Source organism: Oncorhynchus tshawytscha, linkage group LG14 (assembly GCF_018296145.1).
Source record: "Oncorhynchus tshawytscha isolate Ot180627B linkage group LG14, Otsh_v2.0, whole genome shotgun sequence".
NCBI classification, from domain to species: domain Eukaryota; kingdom Metazoa; phylum Chordata; class Actinopteri; order Salmoniformes; family Salmonidae; genus Oncorhynchus; species Oncorhynchus tshawytscha.
In genome coordinates this window covers 37,138,289-37,158,972 of record NC_056442.1, presented here as the reverse complement: position 1 = coordinate 37,158,972, position 20,684 = coordinate 37,138,289, and the positions used below count along the sequence as shown (strand labels likewise).

At 41.9% G+C, this 20,684-nt stretch overlaps 1 protein-coding gene and 1 long non-coding RNA gene across 3 annotated transcripts; one reads left to right on the top strand and one right to left on the bottom strand.

Moving 5' to 3' along the window:
- Positions 1–785: 785 nt before the first annotated feature.
- Positions 786–2,863, bottom strand: LOC112267599. The gene is made up of 5 exons (XR_002956120.2): positions 2,628–2,863; positions 2,433–2,518; positions 2,232–2,321; positions 1,915–2,025; positions 786–1,197 (listed from the first exon to the last, which is right to left on the bottom strand). It is a non-coding gene; the product is annotated as an uncharacterized LOC112267599 (long non-coding RNA).
- A 3,325-nt stretch (positions 2,864–6,188) lies between these two features.
- LOC112267153 (zinc finger protein 2) lies at positions 6,189–20,133 on the top strand. Of its 2 annotated transcripts, none has more exons than XM_024445285.2 (12): positions 6,189–6,725; positions 8,129–8,269; positions 8,410–8,784; positions 8,904–9,041; positions 14,868–15,224; positions 15,461–15,665; positions 17,870–17,974; positions 18,078–18,173; positions 18,265–18,375; positions 18,539–18,659; positions 18,806–19,108; positions 19,204–20,133. In XM_024445285.2, the coding sequence occupies exons 6-12, from the start codon at positions 15,516–15,518 to the stop codon at positions 20,061–20,063; spliced, it is 1,746 nt and encodes a 581-aa protein (XP_024301053.2). In that variant the 5' UTR covers positions 6,189–6,725; positions 8,129–8,269; positions 8,410–8,784; positions 8,904–9,041; positions 14,868–15,224; positions 15,461–15,515; the 3' UTR covers positions 20,064–20,133. Both variants share the same exon structure in this region, with proteins under 2 accessions (XP_024301053.2, XP_042153387.1).
- The last annotated feature ends 551 nt before the right edge of the window (positions 20,134–20,684 follow it).

Here is a 20,684-nt window from a genome sequence, read left to right as displayed (position 1 = left end):
TCTCCACAGTGTTTGTGTGTACATGCATTTTGAGTGAATATGCACACATCACAGTGAGAGCATTTGAATGGTCTTTCCCCTGTGTGAGCTCGTTGATGTCTTTTGAGATCTAATCTGGTCGAGAATCTTCTCTCACCCTGGTTACAACAGAATGGAAATGTGTGAATTCTTAAATTTTTCCAGGGAGTTGAGGTTTTGGTAAACATTGGGTCTATAGGGGATCATTTTTGTGCTTGAGTGAAGGTTTTCTGTCCCAGATTCTTCAGAGTGTTGACACTTCCATTCATCCCCTTGATGCCTAGTCCTGATGTGCTGGTGAAGTAGTTTTGTGCTGCGTGTGGGACGGGAATTATCATTCCCAGATTCTTTAGAGTTGAGGCGCTTCCAGTTCTTCCTTTGGTGCCTAGTGCTGATACGCTGGGGGAGTTTTGTGCTGCTTGAGGAAAGGTGCTTTCAGTCCCAGATTCTTTAAAGCGTAGAAGCTTCCTGTCCTCACCGCCATGCTTAATCCTGATGTGCTGGTGGAGTTTTACCATAATATGAGAGAATGTGCAGAGAGAGCAGGCAAGGACCTGGGATGCCATGTCACTATTCAAACCTGCAATGCCAAAATTAGGAGCCCAGATTGCTTAAGAAGTCCAGATGAATGAATTATCATTCGAGAAATCAATTTTGAGTAACACTACATTTAACAACTTGCTGATTACCAGGTATTTACTTACAAAGTACATAAACAAAAGATAAGCATTGATGTTATTTGGCAAAGAACACAAGGATGTACCAATTGTTATCAAGAATTTACAGATTCTGTTCATTTCCAAGTTGCTAATTACGATATGGTACCAATTGTTAAGTAATTTCATTTTAAATACCAGATAAATAACAGTGATAATAATGCTGTAAAATGAAGTCAAATATTTTAGTAATTACTTGAATTTCCTTGCTGTTGCTGGGTACTGGGATACACGGACCAGAAGTCCTCTTCAGTCTGCCTATCTTTTTCCTCCTCTCTGACCCCATTGGATTGTCCTTCTCTCTCTTCTCCATCTCCTGCTCTATCTGTCCCATTCTTGAAGCATTTATCTCCATCTGAGCATGATCTCATTTTGTCAGAGCTGGCCTGCTCCAAGCTAATGACAACTCTTATTGTTGGAGGGAGGGACAGGATGGTATCTGCAGTGTAGTAAGACAAATAACCTAGGAAAGACAGAACATACTGATCCAGTAAGTTACACTCTTGCCATACATTGTTTTCCACTACATACCAGACAAAGAATTTAACATACTCAGTGACAAATACATAATTCTGGATGGAGACTTAGTCTTTTTCGGGTTTCCATGATGCTGGTGGTGGTGCTGCATAAATTTGTAATCGATTACATTTCAGTGTTTTTCAATGCTTTAGATTTTACATTGAATTCAACACTGTATCATTTGTATTGTTCCTTCTCTGCATGCCAGAGCCTTGCGCATTGGGTAGATGTTTTCCTTCAGCTCACCATAGTCCTCAGTACAACATTTTTTTTTAAACAGTGATCAGCACTCAATACTTTTTAACATATTTTTTTCCCCATCTCTTTTTTCTCCCCAATTTCGTGGTATCCAATTGGTAGTCAGTCCCAACTCCCGTACGGACTTGGGAGAGGCAAAGGACGCCAGGCACACCAATGTGTCGGAGGAAACACTGTGCACCTGGCGATCGTGTCAGTGTGCATTGGAGTTGCTAGAGCGTGATGAGACAAGAACATCCCTGCTGGCCAAACCCTCCCCTAACCCGGATGACACTGGGCCAATTGTGCGCCGCCCCATGGGTCTCCCGGTCGTGGCCCGGCTGCGACAGAGCCTGGACAGCAGGCACTGTGCCACTTGGGAGGCGCCTCAATACTTGATGGGCACTGATGTTTCAATCTGTACCTGTCTGAAGTCTGGTACAGGTAGCAGCTCCTCCAATCTGGAGAGGAACTCCCACACTAGTACCTGCAGTACTGTGTCATGCCGAGGGCCGTAATGTACTGGGAATACCTCCTGAAAAATAGACAATTTAACACACAATAAGTCCGGTGGCAAATATTTTCTTCAGCATGGCTTTCGGGGATCATTTTTCATGTGGAAAAGTCTGCAATCATCTCCTGTTAATGTGACAATTAACAATGTCAATAATAGCAACACTTGGCTTTGACGTGACTACTGTGCCAAAAACAAATGCACTTACGGATGCATTAAATACGCACCTGAAGAAGTGCTCCCTCTCAGAAGGGTCTCCCAGCAGAGTTTGGACCAACTCCACAAAGTTAGACTGTAGCCTCCAACTCATCATTACTCTGTCAGTAAGCATAAACAAACAAAACAAATTACTTCAGACATGAAGTCAACCTCAACATAAGGCTGAAAAAGTTTATATTTTCTTCAACTTAAAGCATAAATTAACTTACCTTCTTGTGTATAGCGTATTCTGTTAACAAATGGATTTTGTCCAGGTGAAGCCGGTGCTCTCCCTGACTCACAACTCCAGAACCAGCTGAAAAAAGAGGTAGACATGTTAGAGGCAGCCTCCAGGGGAAAACATACTTATTGTTAGTTGTAGCTGCCCATACTTTATCAGAATCCTGCATTTCCACCTCACAAACCCTTGCTCTCAGACCCAGGAGGAGTTGGGTCCTCTGCCTGGAACTCAGCAGCTCTGGAACCACCTCTGTCACCAAAGTCACAAACTCCTCCAGTTTCCCATAATGCTTTACAATATGCTGCCGAGCCACTTGCCACCTGAATGCTGACATCAGGCGTAATGGTGGAGCAAGGAGACACAGTAAGGACAGCTTTAAACTGGGAACTACAGTGGGAAACACAAACAAGAAATTATCATAGCGTAAAAGCCAATGACATATTGGAAATACTGTAGGCGAGTTATAAAAAAAAATGGATCCAGAAAAACATTAGGAAACTAGCCAGCATCAGCAACTAGCTACTTAACTAGCCAGTCACCATTGTGAAAGCCCTCACACAAACTACAAAAATGTACACAGTAAAAGTTAACTTACCAGTCTTCTGCTCCTGGAAAGGAATAAGCCTGAGTTTTTGATAGGTGAGTGAGGACTCTATCGATGACTACAAAACCGCTTTCTTCAAGATAGATGGAACCACTCATCTTGTTGTCACCCTTGAGGTTTCTTTATTCCTGTTTCAGATTTTTTTTTACTTTTCTCTGCATTTGCTTCAACGTTCCGTTAAATCCAAGTGCAGCAAACTCTGAACTAAATTTGGCATAGACATGATTGTTTTTATAGGCGAGAAGCTGCTCTTGAACACTCATCTGCTCAGAGTTTTAATGCATGGATCTCCTGAGACGTTCAGCTGTATCCCGATTTTAATGTGAAAGAACCACATCAGTTGAAAGCAGTCAGAAACTGGTAAACAATATAAGCTAGCAAGTTTATTGTACAGTTTATGAAAAATGTGTACTAGATAAGTGTTTTTCAAATTCTGGCTATTACTGGCCAGTCCCTCAGATGGTTAGCAGACATTAACTTAGTTAGCTAGTAGTAGTAAGCTAGTTTCTATCCAAGCAGTCTACCAAGGAAGAGGAACACATTTTGCTAATCCCTGGTACAAAAAAGGTTGAGAAAGACTGTACTAAATTACTTACCATAAGGTTCCTGTTTTAAAGGGGAATCCGGTTATTAAGTCGGCTCCAGCAGCACAGTAGCTGAATTTATCATCTCATACCCTGAAGATCCTGGTTGGTGACCTCATCAGTTGTCCAACTGGATGAAGATTGCTCTGTGGAAGCAACAGCTCAGTTGACAGTACTCACATAATCAATATTAACTACTAAGCTTGTGGTAACAGGCCAAGTTACTGTGTAAAAAAAAATGTGTACGAGAGACCGTATGAGAGAACCTACCAGAATTCTACATTTCTTGCGGGGAATCAGATTGAGTAGACTACAAAAGCAAGTTCTCACCCCAGACCCTGAAGTTTGTGGAAGTTCATCAGGTGTCCAACTGGATGATGATTTGTCTGGAAAAGCACCAGATAAGATAAAAGCACTCACACAAACAAACAAACAACCGCTGGCTATTTCTGACCAGTGTGCTGTTAAGGTGCATTGCCAGCAACGTTGTCGTAATCATGTTTAACATTTACAATTTGGTCTATTTATGTGTATTCATGGTTAAAAGTTCCCTTTGTTGTTTAATGTGCCTGTATGTGCTTGGGTGAGGATTGTTTTGGAGCAACTTGCACCTTTTGGTGATCTCAGGTTTCCCAGAAGTAAATTATTGTGAAATTTGGTCAGCTTCCTTATTTACTTCTGGGTCCAAACGTGTTAACAATTGAGAGTTGTGTTGTGCCAAATAGGAAGTAGTCTCCACCCCTGCAAAAGGAAACTCTCAGACAAAGCCCCACCCCTTCCACACACTGCTTTAAACAGGTGAGAAGGACTCCCCCTTTCATTGAAGTTCAAGGCCGACCGCGAATAGGAAAATGGCGAATAGGAAAATGGCAATCTTCGTGGTCTATCTGTGAATAAAAATAGAACAAAATCAAAGACAATCATGGTACCAAAAATTGCTTCTATTACACCAGATGTATGTCTTTGAAACAATTATTTGAAAATTGCACACAGAAGAAGTTATAATTTAGCTGCTAATTGCAGCCTGCAGTACCCCGGTCTGCCTTCAACTCGAGTTACTCAACGAGAGGTGGCAGCACTGAGCTAGACTGCAACATTACTTCTTGAAGTAGTTGAAACTGTGAATTTGGGCTGTGCCGAGTATATGGACAAAATGAGAATCATAACGGATATTGGCAATTTTCTGGATACGATTATGATCAGAGTATTTTTTTGTAATTATTCATGAACAAAAAATAGGTTTGCCAGCACACATCCTATATCAGTGGGGCCCCCCCCTTTCAACGTACTCTTGAAAGTTGTACTAGTAAAATGCACAAGCTGCAATTTTGAAATTGGGTAATCCATCATCAGTTTTCCTCTTGTTATGTCAGTTATGGCACACCTTTGAGAGCTATTTATAACTTGTCAGAAATGTTTAAGACCTGTTTGAAAAGGCTGCATGAACTTTCAGCCTGTTTTGGTGGGATGGAGTTTTGGCCTGCCTGGTGACACCATGAGGTGCTAAATTTGTTAATAGACCAATAAAAAGGGTTCCAAACCAAAGCTTGTTTTCTCCTACCCACTCAGAGCAAAATTCTTGCTTGAGAAATAGTTTTTTGCTAAGAAGGTATTTTTGTTTATTTTTGACCATTTTAATTAAACTATCACAGTGAGGTACTTAATTGTTACCCAGAAATGTGTTATTTAGCTAGGCAAGTCAGTTAAGAAAAAAATCTTATTTACAATGACGGCCTACCCCGGACGACGATGGGCCAATTGTTCGCCACCCTATGGGACTCCCAATCACGGCGGTTGTGACACAGCCTGGAATCAAACCAGGGTCTGTAGTGACAACTCTAGCACTGAGATGCAGTGCTTTAGACCGCTGCGCCACTCAGTAGCTCAATATCAAAATGTTTTGATATTGAGATAAAAACGGCTGCATTGGACCTTTAACTTTTTTGCTGTAACCAAGATCCATTGGGAATACCAAAGAGATTGATAACTAATCCTTTACATCTTTGGGAAAACTCTTATTTTGAAGGATTTGGGAAAAACAACGGAAGTGATTTCTGATTCTTGTTTCTGACCAATAGGTGGGCTATCTCGGCCCATCTTTATCACAGATGAAACAATGAGTCCGCTATTTCACCGGATGTATGAATGTGGAGAATCCGGTTGAAGTTTCCACTCACTACCAAATATGGTAGTGAGAGGAAGCCCAGTGGCCGGCAGTGGGAGCAGTTGGAACGAGATCGATTTTGGCCGACATTCTGCTAATTTACTCATAAATTAAACATTTGATCGCAATACAGTTTTCTGTTCCCAAAACTACAATATGTTACGAACGGAGTGGACTAAGTTTGGTAAACTTGACCCTTGGCCAAAGTTTAAAAAATGTGCGTTGTTTAGAAGGCGTGCAAAGGCGAATTGAGTTATTGCTCACGCGCACTTCAGAGTAGGCGTTCCTCAACGGAGAAATGCAAATGAGCGTGCCAATAGGATCACGTTTGCTTCTGCTTGGCTCTGCCTACCTCATTGCTTGTTCTGCCCACTATTGCTCATTTGTTACCATTTGAAACGACAGGCTGTGGTCTATCTTGGTTTAGTTATACACATCTTTGCAATATCCGAACCGAACCGTGCTAGGCAGACTATTGTGAAAAGGGTATTCTATAAACTATTAGAAATAGCAAATACATAACCATGGAAAACAAAAAATCCCTGTCCTGTGCATGTCAATGGGCACCTGAGGAGGTAGTTTCATTGTTAACACGCTGGGCAGACGGGAGTGTTCAAGAGCAGCTTCTCACAGCAGTGAGAAACGAGAGAGTCTTTATCAAACTTAGTTCAGAGCTTGATGCCCTAGGCTTCATCAAAACATCGACACAGTGCAGGTGGAAAATAAAGAAACTGAAACAGGAATACAAAAAAATCAAGGACGACGAAAACAAGAATGCCGCCACCTGTCTTAGAAGAAGATGGTTTGCCATCATGGATAGTGTCCTCGGTCACCAACCAAGTGGTACCTTATTGGAGTCTGGCTTGGTAATGAATTCTCAAAATATTTTGGAGTCCACGCCAGATGCCCCACCAGAGGAGGAAGATCCCGGTAATTTAGACTAATGTCCCTGTTCCAAAGTAGGGTTTTACACCAGGCTGAAAATAAACTCTGGATCGCTAATACAATGTGTTTGCCATTGAGAAGCTTTGAAGCCACCGGTCGGCCATATTGGCACTCCCCAGTAGCAGCAGTCCTCTATAGGATTTAATGGAATTATACAGTATTTCAATGAAATGTTTTTGAAGGACAGAATTACATGTATTTAAGTATTTTTTTGTTGTTCTCGTGGACAGTAACATTTGTAATATATACTTTAAGGAAAATGTTTTATTTATTGAATCAAATTGTCTTTGTCACAATGCGTTGACAACAGGTGTACGTACAACTAACAATGCAGTTAAGAAAATACAAAAAAGAAGAGAAGAATAACAAATAATTAAAGAGCAAGCAATAAATAACAATAGCTGGGCTATATACAGGGGGTACTGGTACAGAGTCAATGTGCGGGGTCACCGGTGTCAAGGTAATTGAGGTAATATGTACATGTAGGTAGAGTTATTAAAGTGACTATGCATAGATAATACGAGTAGAAGAGGGTGGGGGGGCAATGCAAATAGTCTGGGTTGCCATTTGATTATTATTTGCATGCTTAGCGCACAATCTAATTTAAAAGGATGCATTAAGGTGTCTGTAACTAAATCCATGTGGCAAAAACGAATGTAGACCATAAATGCATTTTTTATAGCTTCCAAAATATTTTTTTACAATGTGGAGGAGTGCCAAGATGGAGGCATGGTGGCTTCAACACAGCGCCCACTATAACTGGTCTAGTGTGTGTATATAATATATATATATATACCATTGGTTTACACTTGGCCTGTATTTCCACCCCTGGAGGCCAGGCAAAAAAAGTATTGGAACATGGCCTATTTTTCATCATGCCAACACCAATGTGACTTTCCATGCGTTTCCCACAGTGGAGGCTGGTGGGAGGAGCTATAGGAGAATGGGCTGATTGGAGTCTATGTGATTTCCATATGTTTGATACCATTCCAGCCATTACTCCTCCCACCAGCCTCCACTGGTTTCCCAGTGTTATAAACTAAGTAACATTAGGAAATGGTGAATGGTCATTCCATAGCTAAGTCTACTTACAAATGTAGGTTAACACTGCATATGTTAGCAATATACAGCTCTGCCCAGATGCCCAGGCTTTTGCGGTGCAGTCCGTTAGGTGCTTGCATCTGCACAGTAAAAGCCATGATGCAGCTATCTTCTTTCCCGCTACATTGACAGCAGCGGTGGGAATGAAACAGCTTGTGCCACATGCTAAGCCCAGACCTCTGGGCAGAGGCAGTACAGTACAAAGCTCTCACATACCGTGTTACACAATCTTTGCTAGTTATTATGTCCCTGTTTGTGTGAGTACTCATTATCTGGTGCTTCCACAGACAAGTCACCATCCAGTTGGATGCCTGATGAGGTCCACAGTCTCTTTAGTCACCGTTCAGGGACTTCAGGGTCTGGCAGGATAAATTCAGCTTCTAGGCTGTTGGAGTCTGCTGATTCCCCCAAAAAAGCGAAAGATTATGGTAAGTTCAGAAACATTACATTTACAGAAACAACGGCTGATCCATTACATTTTTAGTAGGCCTAAATGGCCTATGACCTTACTGGATAACATTTTATCTGCCTTTTCTTGTGTCCTTCAACTGATCTGGTGCATTCACAGATGAATCTCCATTCCGCTGGACGCCTGAGGAGGTCCATGCATTGGTAAGACTCTGGGCAGACAGGAGTGTTCAGGAGCAGCTTCTCTCATCAGTGAGAAACGAGAGCGTCTTTACCAAACTTAGTTCAGAGCTCGCTGCCCTGGGATTTAACAGGTCGTCAAAGAGGTGCAGAGAGAAAATAAAAAAGCTGAAACAAGAGTATCATAAAATCAAGGACAACAATAAGAAGAGGAGCTACAACCGCCGTAGAGAAAGATGGTTTGCCATCATGGATAGTGTCCTCCGTCACCAACCAAGTACTTTGGTAATAGATTCAGATGGAAATATTTTGGCGACAACTCAACCTAATTCCCCACAAGAAGTGAAAGATTCTGGTAAGTTAAGCTGCCTAGTACAGCATCAACACTAGTGACATTTTCAAAACACTAAATTGGCCTGCGACTGGAAGCTTGGAAGTTAATATTGTTTGTCAACTGATCTGTTGCTTCCCCAGACAAATCTCCATCCAGTTGGACACCTGGCGAGGTCCATAGTTTCATTGGTCACCGACTTGGAACCTCAGCTACTAAGATAAATTCACCTACTGTGCTGTTGGAGTCGACTGATTCCCCTCTAGAAACAGAATATTATGGTAAGTCATCTAGTCATGTCTTTCTGAACCTTTTTTACAGACTCAATGTCTGCTAACGATCTGAGGGACCAGACAGTAAAATAGTCAATGAGAAACAAACAACAAAAACATAAACAAAACATGTAAAGTGCTGGTCCCATGTTTCATGAGCTGAAATAATAGATCCTAGTAATTTTTTCCAAATGCACAAAAAGCTTATTTTTCTCAAATTTGATCAACAAACTTGTTTGCCAAGATTTTCCACACACCTAACAGGTGTGGCATATCAATAAGCTGATTAAACAGAATGGTCGTTACACAGGTGCACCTTGTGCTGGGGACAATCCAATGCACAGTTTTGTGCTGGGGACAATGGCCACTCTAAAATGTGCAGTTTTCAAATAAAATGTTATTTGTCACACACACATATTAAGCAAATGTTATTGCAGGTGTAGCGAAATGCTTGTGTTGCTAGCTCCAACAGTGCAGTAGTATCTAACAATTCTCAACAATACACACAAGTAAAAGGATGGAATTAAGAAACATACAGTACCAGTCAAAAGTTTGGACACACCTACTCATTCAATGGTATTTCTATATTTTTACTATTTTCTACATTGTAGACTAATAGTGAAGACAAACTATGAAATAACAGTTATGGAATCATGTAGAAACCAAGTGTTAAACAAATCAAAATGTATGAGATTCTAAGTTCCCACCCTTTGCCTTGATGACAGCTTTGTGCACTCTTGGAATTCTCTAAACCAGCTTCACATGGAATGCTTTTCCAACAGTCTTGAAGGAGTTCCCACATATGCTGAACACTTGTTGGCTACTTTTCCTTAACTCTGTGGTCCAACTCATCCCAAACCATCTCAATTGGGTTGAGGTCGAGTGATTGTGGAGGCCAAGTCATCTGAAGCAGCAGATGGGTCATTGTCCTGTTAAAAAACAAATGATAGTCCCACTAAGCCCAAATCAGATGGGATGGCATATCGCTGCAGAATGCTGTGGTAGCCATGCTGGATAAGTGTGCTTTGAACTATAAATAATTCAGTGTCACAAGCAAAGCACCATCACACCTCCTCTATGCATCACAGTGGGAACCACACATGCGGAGATCATCCGTTCACCTACTCTGCGTCTCACAAAGACACGGCGGTTGGAACTAAAAATCTCAAATTTGAACTCATCAGACCAAAGGACAGATTTCCATTGCCCATTGCTCGTGTTTCTTGGCCCAAGCAAGTGTTTTCTTCTTATTGGTGTCCTTCAGTAGGGGTTTCTTTGCAGCAATTTGACCATGAAGGCCTAATTCATGCAGTCTCCTCTGAACAGTTGATGTTAAGATGTCTGTTATTTGAACTTATTTGGGCTGCAATTTCTGAGGCGGGTAAATTGAATGAACGTGTCCTCTGCAGCAGAGGTAACTCTGGGTATTCCATTTCTGTGGCGGTCCTCATGAGAGCCAGTTTCATCATAGCGCTTGATGGTTTTTGCGACTGCACTTGAAGAAACTTTCAAAGTTGTTATAATTCTCCAGATCGACAGACTTAAAGCAATGGACTGTCATTTCTCTTTGCTTATTTGAGCTGCTCTTGCCATAATATGGACTTGGTATTTTACCAAATAGGGCTGTCTTCTGTATACCACCCCTATCTTGTCACAACACCACTGATTGGCTCAAACTGATTAAGTAAATAAATTCCACAAATTAACTTAAGGCACACCTGTTAATTAAAATGCATTCCAGGTGACTAGCTCATGAAGCTGGTTGAAAGAATGCCAAGTGTGTGCAAAGCTGTCAAAGGGTGGCTACTTTGAAGAATCTAAAAAAATATATATTTGGATTTGTTTAACACTTCTTTGGTTACTACATGATTCCATATGTGTTATTTCATAGTTTTGATGTCTTCACTATTATTCTACAATGTAAAAATAATGAAATCCTGGAATGAGTATGTATGTATGCTTAAACTTTTGACTGGTACTGTAAATATTAGATTGCGCAATGTCAGAGTGGCATTGACTAAAATACAGTGCAATAGAATACAGTATGTAAACATTACTAAAGTGACCAGTGATTTTATGTATATAGGGCAGCAGCCTCTAAAGTGCAGTGTTGAGTAACCCGGTGGTAGCTGGCTAGTGATGGCTATTTAACAGTGATGGCCTTGAGATTGAAAAACAGCTTCTGTCTCAGTCCCAGCTTTGATGCACCTGTACTTACCTGGCTTTCTGGGTGATAGTGGGGTGAACAGGCCGTGGCTCGGGTGGTTGATGTCCATGACAATCTTTTTGGCCTTCCTGTGACATCGGGTGCTATAGGTGTTCTGGAGGGCAGGTAGTTTGCCCCCGGTGATGCGGTGGGCAGACCGTACCACCCTCTGGAGAGCTCTGCGGTTGCAGGCGGTGCAGTTGCCATGCCATACAACGCCATGCGGTGATACAGCCAGACAGGCTCAATTGTGCATCTATAAAAGTTTGAGGGAACTTCTTCAGCCTCCTGAGATTGAAGAGGCGGTGTTGCGCCGCCTTCACCTCATTGTCTATATGGGTGGATTTAATGTTAATTTTTCTACCATAAGCCGTCTCCAACGTAGCTTTAGAGAATTTGGCAGTACATCCAACCGGCCTCACAACCGCAGCCCATGTGTATGGCGCCGTGTGGGTGAGCGGTTTGCTGATGTCAATGTTGTGAACAGAGTGTCCCATGCTGGCGGACAACAAACCCAATTACATTTCAGATAGCCTTCCACAAGCTTCCCACAATAAGTTGGGTGAATGTTGGCCCATTTCTCCTGACACAGCTGGTGTAACTGAGTCAGATTTGTAGGACTCCTTGCTCACACACGCTTTTTCAGGTCTGCCCGCAAATCTTCTATGGGATTGAGGTCAGGGCTTTGATGGCCACTCCAATACTTTGACTTTGTTGTCCTTAAGCCATTTTTCCACAACTTTGGAAGTATGCTTGGTGTCTATTTGGAAGACCCATTTGCGACCAAGCTTTAACTTCCTGACATCTTGAGATATTGCTTCAATATATCCACAATTTTCCTGTCTCATGATGCCATCTATTTTGAAGTGCACCAGTCCCTCCTGCAGCAAAGCACTCCCGTGCTTCACAGTTGGGATGGTATTCTTTGGCTTGCAAGCCACCCCCTTTTTCTCCAAACATAAAGATTGTCATTATGGCCAAACAGTTCTATTTTTGTTTTTCGTCAGACCAGAGGACATTTCTCCAAAAAGTACGATATTTGTCCCCATGTGCAGTTGCAAACCGTAGTCTGACTTTTTTTTTTATGGCGGTTTTGGAGCAGTGGCTTCTTCTTTGCCGAGCTGCCTTTCAGGTTATGTCGACATAGGACTCATTTTTACTGTGGATATAGATACTTTTGTACCTGTATCCTGCAGCATCTCCACAAGGTCCTTTGCTGTTGTTCTGGGATTGATTTGCACTTTTCTCACCAAAGTAGGTTCATCTTTAGGAGACAGAATGCCTTTCCTTCCTGAGCGGTATGACCGCTGCGTGGTTCCATGCTATTTCTACTCATGTACAATTTTTTTGTACAGATGAATGTGGTACCTTCAGGCGTTTTGTAAATTGCTCCTTAGGATGAACTAGACTTGTGGAGATCTACAACTTATTTTCTGGGGTCTTGTCTGATTTCTTTTGATTTTCCCATGATGTCAAGCAAAGAGGCACTGAGTTTGAAGGTAGGCCTTGAAATACATCCACAGGTACACCTCCAATTGACTCAAATTCTGTCAATTAGCCCAAAGCCATGACATAATTTTCTGGAATTTTCCAAGCTGTTTAAAGGCACAGTCAACTTAGTGTACAGTGCCTTGCGAAAGTATTCGGCCCCCTTGAACTTTGCGACGTTTTGCCACATTTCAGGCTTCAAACATAAAGATATAAAACTGTATTTTTTTGTGAAGAATCAACAACAAGTGGGACACAATCATGAAGTGGAACGACATTTATTGGATATTTCAAACTTTTTTAACAAATCAAAAACTGAAAAATTGGGCGTGCAAAATTATTCAGCCCCCTTAAGTTAATACTTTGTAGCGCCACCTTTTGCTGCGATTACAGTTGTAAGTCGCTTGGGGTATGTCTATCAGTTTTGCACATCGAGAGATTTTTTCCCATTCCTCCTTGCAAAACAGCTCGAGCTCAGTGAGGTTGAATGGAGAGCATTTGTGAACAGCAGTTTTCAGTTCTTTCCACAGATTCTCGATTGGATTCAGGTCTGGACTTTGACTTGGCCATTCTAACACCTGGATATATTTATTTTTGAACCATTCCATTGTAGATTTTGCTTTATGTTTTGGATCATTGTCTTGTTGGAAGACAAATCTCCGTCCCAGTCTCATGTCTTTTGCAGACTCCATCAGGTTTTCTTCCAGAATGGTCCTGTATTTGGCTCCATCCATCTTCCCATCAATTTTAACCATCTTCCCTGTCCCTGCTGAAGAAAAGCAGGCCCAAACCATGATGCTGCCACCACCATGTTTGACAGTGGGGATGGTGAGTTCAGGGTGATGAGCTGTGTTGCTTTTACGCCAAACATAACGTTTTGCATTGTTGCCAAAAAGTTCAATTTTGGTTTCATCTGACCAGAGCACCTTCTTCCACATGTTTGGTGTGTCTCCCAGGTGGACTGTGGCAAACTTTAAACAACACTTTTTATGGATATCTTTAAGAAATGGCTTTCTTCTTGCCACTCTTCCATAAAGGCCAGATTTGTGCAATATACGACTGATTGTTGTCCTATGGACAGAGTCTCCCACCTCAGCTGTAGATCTCTGCAGTTCATCCAGAGTGATCATGGGCCTCTTGGCTGCATCACTGATCAGTCTTCTCCTTGTATGAGCTGAAGGTTTAGAGGGACGGCCAGGTCTTGGTAGATTTGCAGTGGTCTGATACTCCTTCCATTTCAATATTATCGCTTGCACAGTGCTCCTTGGGATGTTTAAAGCTTGGGAAATCTTTTTGTATCCAAATCCGGCTTTAAACTTCTTCACAACAGTATCTCGGACCTGCCTGGTGTGTTCCTTGTTCTTCATGATGCTCTCTGCGCTTTTAACGGACCTCTGAGACTATCACAGTGCAGGTGCATTTATACGGAGACTTGATTACACACAGGTGGATTGTATTTATCATCATTAGTCATTTAGGTCAACATTGGATCATTCAGAGATCCTCACTGAACTTCTGGAGAGAGTTTGCTGCACTGAAAGTAAAGGGGCTGAATAATTTTGCACGCCCAATTTTTTCAGTTTTTGATTTGTTAAAAAGTTTGAAATATCCAATAAATGGTGTCCCACTTGTTGTTGATTCTTCACAAAAAAATACAGTTTTATATCTTTATGTTTGAAGCCTGAAATGTGGCAAAACGTCGCAAAGTTCAAGGGGGGCGAATACTTTCGCAAGGCACTGTATGTAAACTTCTGACCCACTGGAATTGTGATTATAGTGAATTATAAGTGAAATAATCTGTCTAAACAATTGTTGGAAAAATACTTGTCATGCACAAAGTAGATGTCCTTACTGACTTGCCAAAACTATAGTTTAAGACATTTTTGGAGTGGTTGAAAAATGAGTTTTAATGACTCCAACCTAAGTGTATGTAAACGTCCGACTTCAACTGTACATAGATTAGGGCCTAATGAATTTATTTAAATTGACTGATTTCCTCATATGACGTGTAACTCACTGAAATTGTTGAATGTTTTTATTTTTGCTCAGTATAGTACACATTTTTGGAAAACTGTTTAAACTTGCTAGGTAACATTGTTTGCCAGTTTTAAGTGCTTTTAACAGATCTGGTGCATTCACAGATGAATCTCGAGCCAGCTGGTCACCTGAGGAGGTCCATGCGTTGTTAACACTCTGGGCAGATGGGAGTGTTCAGGAGCAGCTTCTCTCCACAGTGAGAAACAAGAGAGTCTTCACCAAACTTAGTTCCGAGCTTGCTGCCCTCGGATCTACGAAGACATCTAAGCAGTGCAGGGAGAAAATAAAAAAGCTGAAACAGGAATACAAAAAAATCAAGAATGACACTAGCAAAAATAGTTCCAATGTTCGTGGAACAAGATGGTTTGCCATCATGGATGCTGTCCTCAGTCAGCGAACAATAACTTCAATGCTTTTGGAGTCGACTCAGCTTAAGTCCTTGCCCGAGGCAGAAGACTCTGGTAAATTAAGTTGTATATACTATACATTCTCAAAATGTTAACTTGTTACTACCTATGTTGTTTGTGTGAGTGCTTTTAAAATGGTCCCTGGCTTCATAGATGTTTACTGAAGCTGGCTAGTATCCCAAACCCTAGCTAAAGGCCTTTTTAGATCAAACCTATACAATACTTTTGGTTTAAACTGTCCTAGGATATTATTATGTAATACATATTCTTGTTTGTGTTTCCCACTGTAGGTTCCCGTTTAACTCTCTCCTCCCCCTACGTCTCCTTGCTCCACCATTACGCCTGATGTCAGCATTCTTGTGGCAAGTGGCTCAGCAGCATACTGTAAAGCATTTTGGGAAACTGGAGGAGTTTGTGACTTTGGTGACAGAGGTGGTTCCAGAGCTGCTGAGTTCCAGGCAGAGGACCCAACTCCTCCTGGGTCTGAGAGCAACGGTGAGAGTGGTGCAAATGCAGAGGATTCCGATAAAACTATGGGCAGCAACTAGTCACAAATATAAACGCAACATGCAACAATTTAAGATTTTCATATAAGGAAATCAGTCAATTGAAATAAATTAAGCCCTAATCTATGGATTTCACATGACTAAGAATACAGATATGCATTTGTTGGTCACAGGTACCTTTAAAAAAAGGTAGGGGCGTGAATCAGAAAACCAGTCAGTATCTGGTGTGACCACCATTTGCCTCATTCAGCACGTCACATCTCCTTCGCAGAATGGATCAGGCTGTTGATTGTGGAACGTTGGCCCACTCCTCTTCAATATCCAGCAACCTCATGTTTCAGCATGATAATGCACAGCATGTCGCAAGGATCTGTACACAATTCCTGGAAGCTGAAAATGTTGCTGTTCTTCCATGGCCTGCATACTCACCAGACATGTCACCCATTGAGCATGTTTGGGATGCTCTGGATCAACAGCGTGTTCCAGTTCCCGCCAATATCCAGCAACTTCGCACAGCCATTGGCAGGAATTGGAACACGCTGTCTTACATGTTGATCCAGGGCATCCCAAACATGCTCAATTGGTGACATGTCTGTAGTATGCAGGCCATGGAAGAACTGGGACATTTTCAGCTTCCAGGAATTGTGTTCAGATCCTTGCAGCACGGGGCCGGGCATTATTATGCTGAAACACGAGGTGATGGTGGCAGATAAATGGCATGACAATGGGCCTCAGGATCTTGTCACAGTATCTCAGTGCATTCAAATTTCCATCGATAAAATACAATTGTGTTCGTCGTCCGTAGCTTATGCCTGCCCATACCATAACACCATGGGGCACTCTGTTCACAACATTGACATCAGTAAACAACTCACCCACAGAACGCCATACACACTGTCTGCCATCTGCCCGGTATAGTAGAAACTGGGATTCATCTGTGAAGGGCACACTTCTCCAGCATGCCAGTGGCCATTGAAGGTGAGCATTTGCCCACTGAAGTCGGATACGACGACGATCTGCAGTCACGTGAAGACTAGTGAGGAAGCAGATGAGCTTCCCTGAGACAGTTTCTGACAGTTTGTGCAGAATTTCTTTGGTTGTGCAAACACATTTATCAGCTGTCCGGGTAGCTGTCTCTAAAATGACCAGCACAGTCCGCATGCCAATTGCACCCTCCCTCAACTTGAGACATCTGTGGCATTGTGTTGTGTGACAAAATGGTGCATTTTATTGTCCCCAGCACAAGGTGCCCCTGTGTAACGATCATGCTGTTTAATCCGCTTCTTGATATGCCACACCTGTCAGGTGGAGGGGTTATTTTGGGAGAAATGCTCACTAACAGGGATGTAACAAATTGGTGCACAACATTTGAGAGAAACAAGCTGTTTGTGCATATGGAACATTTCTGGGATCTTTTATTTCAGCTCATGCAAAATGGGACCAAACTTTACGTTTATATTTTTGTTCAGTGTACAGTCGTGGCAAAAGTTTTGAGAATGACACAAATATTAATTTTCGAAGTCTGCTGCCTCAGTTTGTATGATGGCAATTTGGGAGTGGGCTCACTCACAATTTTGCCTAAGAACACAGCCATGAATAAAGAATGGTACCAACACATCCTCTGAGAGCAACTTCTCCTACCCATCCAGGAACAGTTTGGTGACGAACAATGCCTTTTCCAGCATGATGGAGCACCTTGCCATAAGGCAAAAGTGATAACTAAGTGGCTGGGGAACAAAACATCAATATTTTGGGTCCATGGCCAGGAAACTCCCCAGACCTTAATCCCATTAAGAACTTGTGGTCAATCCTCAAGAGGCTGGTAGACAAACAAAAACCCACAAATTCTGACAAACTCCAAGCATTGATTATGCAAGAATGGGCTGCCATCAGTCAGGATGTGACCCAGAAGTTAATTGACAGCATGCCAGGGCAGATTGCAGAGGTCTTGAAAAAGAAGGGTCAACACTGCAAGTATTGACTCTGCATCAACTTCATGTAATTGTCAATAAAAGCCTTTGACACTTATGAAATGCTTGTAATTATACTTCAGTATTCCATCGTAACATCTGACAAATATCAAGACACTGAATCAGCAAACTTTGTGGAAATGAATGTGTCATTCTCAAAACTTTTGGCTACTACTGTAGTATGTTTTCCCCTGGTGCTACCTCACTTCTACCTCTTTTCCAGCTGGTTCTAGAGTTATGTCGTAATGAATGCACAGCTGACCTCGTGACCATCCAGCCTCACCTGGATAAAATCCATTCTTTGACAGAATTCTCTGTACACAAAGAGGTAAGTTAACTTATTTTGGCAGCATATTTAGAAAAATATCGGGGGGTTTTCAGCCCACATGTTGAGTTCATGTCTGATGTCGTTTGTTTATGCTTACTGACAGAGTAATGGTGATGAGTTGAAGGCTACAGAGTCTAATTTTGTGGAATTGGTCCAAACCCTGCTGGAAGACCCTTCTGAGAGGGAGCACTTCTTTCAGGTAAAAGATCTTTCTGTTTTGTGACTTGCAGGTGACTATTGCTTGTATCAGCATTGGCACAGGACTTTGTCATAAATTATCTATTTTTCAGGTGGTGTTCCCAGTACATTACGGCCCTCGGTATGACACAGCACTGCGGGAACTGGTGTGGGAGTTCCTCTCCAGACTGGAGGAGCTGCTACCTGTACCAGACTTCACACAGGTACAGAATAAAGCATCACAGTATAAGTTTGATCCTTTTAGTCTACACTAGGTTTTAAGCTTGCAAAGATGGCTGGAGTACAACTGAATGGAATATACTCTGTGTATAAAATATCAGTTGTCTGGCATACTGTATTTTAACACTATATTCCCCTGCTCCTCAGACGGCAGCATGGCTTGGTGCAGGCCCCTCTGTCTTGGAGGAATGTGGACATGCCATATTTGACACTGAAGAGCTGAAGACACTTCTGCAGCACCATCAGCATCATGGAAACCTGAAAAAGGGTAAGTCTCCATCCAGTCAAACCAAACTCCTGTCATTTGAACTTGATAATGCAGGTGTCAGTGACAATCATCTTAGCTGTAATGGTAAGAGAAAGGAAAACGCTGCTGAAAAATAGAGCAAGAGTAACGTGTGCCATCTTTCGTAGGTTATTTCTCTTATTACACTGCAGATACCATCCTATCCACACTGTCCCTCCCTCCAACAATAAGAGTTGTCATTGGCTCTGAGCAGCCCAGCTCTGACAAAACGAGAGATGGAGAAAAGCGAGAAGGACAACCTAATGGGGACAGAGAGGAGGAGGAAATGGAAGAGAGACGGAGTGAAGAGTACTGGGAAGATGAAGATTGCAATGAAATAAGTTATATAAGGCAGGATTTGGAGCAACAGGAGCAGATGGGCATTTCAACGGCAGAGACGTCTGCTCTGTGTATCCCAGTGCCCAATAACGGTAAGGGTATTCAGGAATTTAAACACTGATCTCATGTCATCAAATTATTGATAACATCTATTATACAATCTAAATTCCTGATCTTGTCATTGCAGGATTTAATGATGAAATGTCATCCCGCATCCTTGCCTGCTCCCTATGCCCATTCAATCACATTAAAATTGCAAAACTCCACCAGCACATCAGGATTAGGCATCGAGGAGAGGACCGGAAGCTTTTATGTTCTAAGGAATCTGGGACTGATCACCCCTTTCCCTCAAGCAGCACTAAAAGAATCCCCTATGCATCAATTATCAAGACTCACAAATGCACTCATTGTGGTAAAGTTTTCAAATGCTCCAAAACCCTGAAAGTACATATAGGAATTCACACATTGCCATTCCATTGTAACCAGTGCGAGAAAAGATTTTCTTCCAGGTGTGGTCTGAAAAAACATCAGCGAGTTCACACAGGGGAAAGACCATTCAAATGCTCTCACTGTGACCGAAAATTCATGTGTGCAGGTTCACTCAAATGGCATGTGCGCACACACACTGGGGAGCATCCCTACTGTTGCACTATTTGTGGGAAAACATCTGTCCAACATCTAGCAAGACACATGCGGATGCATGCAGGAGAGAAAAACTATTTATGTAGCATCTGTGGTAAGGCATTCCTTAGCTCAGGAGAACTGAGGTTGCATACACGATCACACACAGGAGAATGTCCCTACACCTGTAAACATTGTGGAAAGGGCTTCAAAGCATCATGCCATCTAACACTTCATATGCGATCTCACACAGGAGAGCGTCCATACCCCTGCACCCTGTGCACAAAACGTTTTACTACAGCAAGAGGCCTTAAAAGACACATGCTTACTCACACTGGCGAAAAACCTCACCAGTGCTACAAGTGTGGGAAGAGATTTTCTGTAAGGGGAAATCTGAATACACATCTTAAAAGTCATAGATTTTAGGATGGGATTCTGCAGGAGCAGTCTAATAGAATTGACTTTAATTCAATAAAATATATACAATTTCATTAAATACTGAACAAGTTTTGTGATTAACGATATCCTGTGCATTTTGTTTTGAACAACCTACAACCTGTGAACAATGTGAGGGGTTTATCAATATCCTGCCCATAATCACACTATACTGTTAATATGGTGAGTCCATGCCTCTAGATTGAAACTAGCCCAAGATTAACTATTAATAAGGAGTCTACCCTTAATCCTTAAGGTCCAAATATGTTATTTGCAGAGGTAGAATGGTTCTGGCAGCCAAATACTCCATCCAAACGTGGATCGAGTCTCAATTGCGATACGGTCCTAGAAACATAAAGCCCTTTACTTTCATATCAAAATAATTTCACAAATGCAAACGGCCTTTTGTTACACACAGGTCTATAGTGCATGCTAGATGGCTAATTAGCACAGGTGGTACCAATGTCTATCATAAACACGAAATGTAACATGGAGACATGGCCGTGTGGGAACCCCAACCATATACAGCTGTGTATCAATTTAACCTTTAGTTTTTTGAAAACTATTTATCGCTGACATGAAAGATTAGGTCTTGTGCTTCCAAACCCGTAC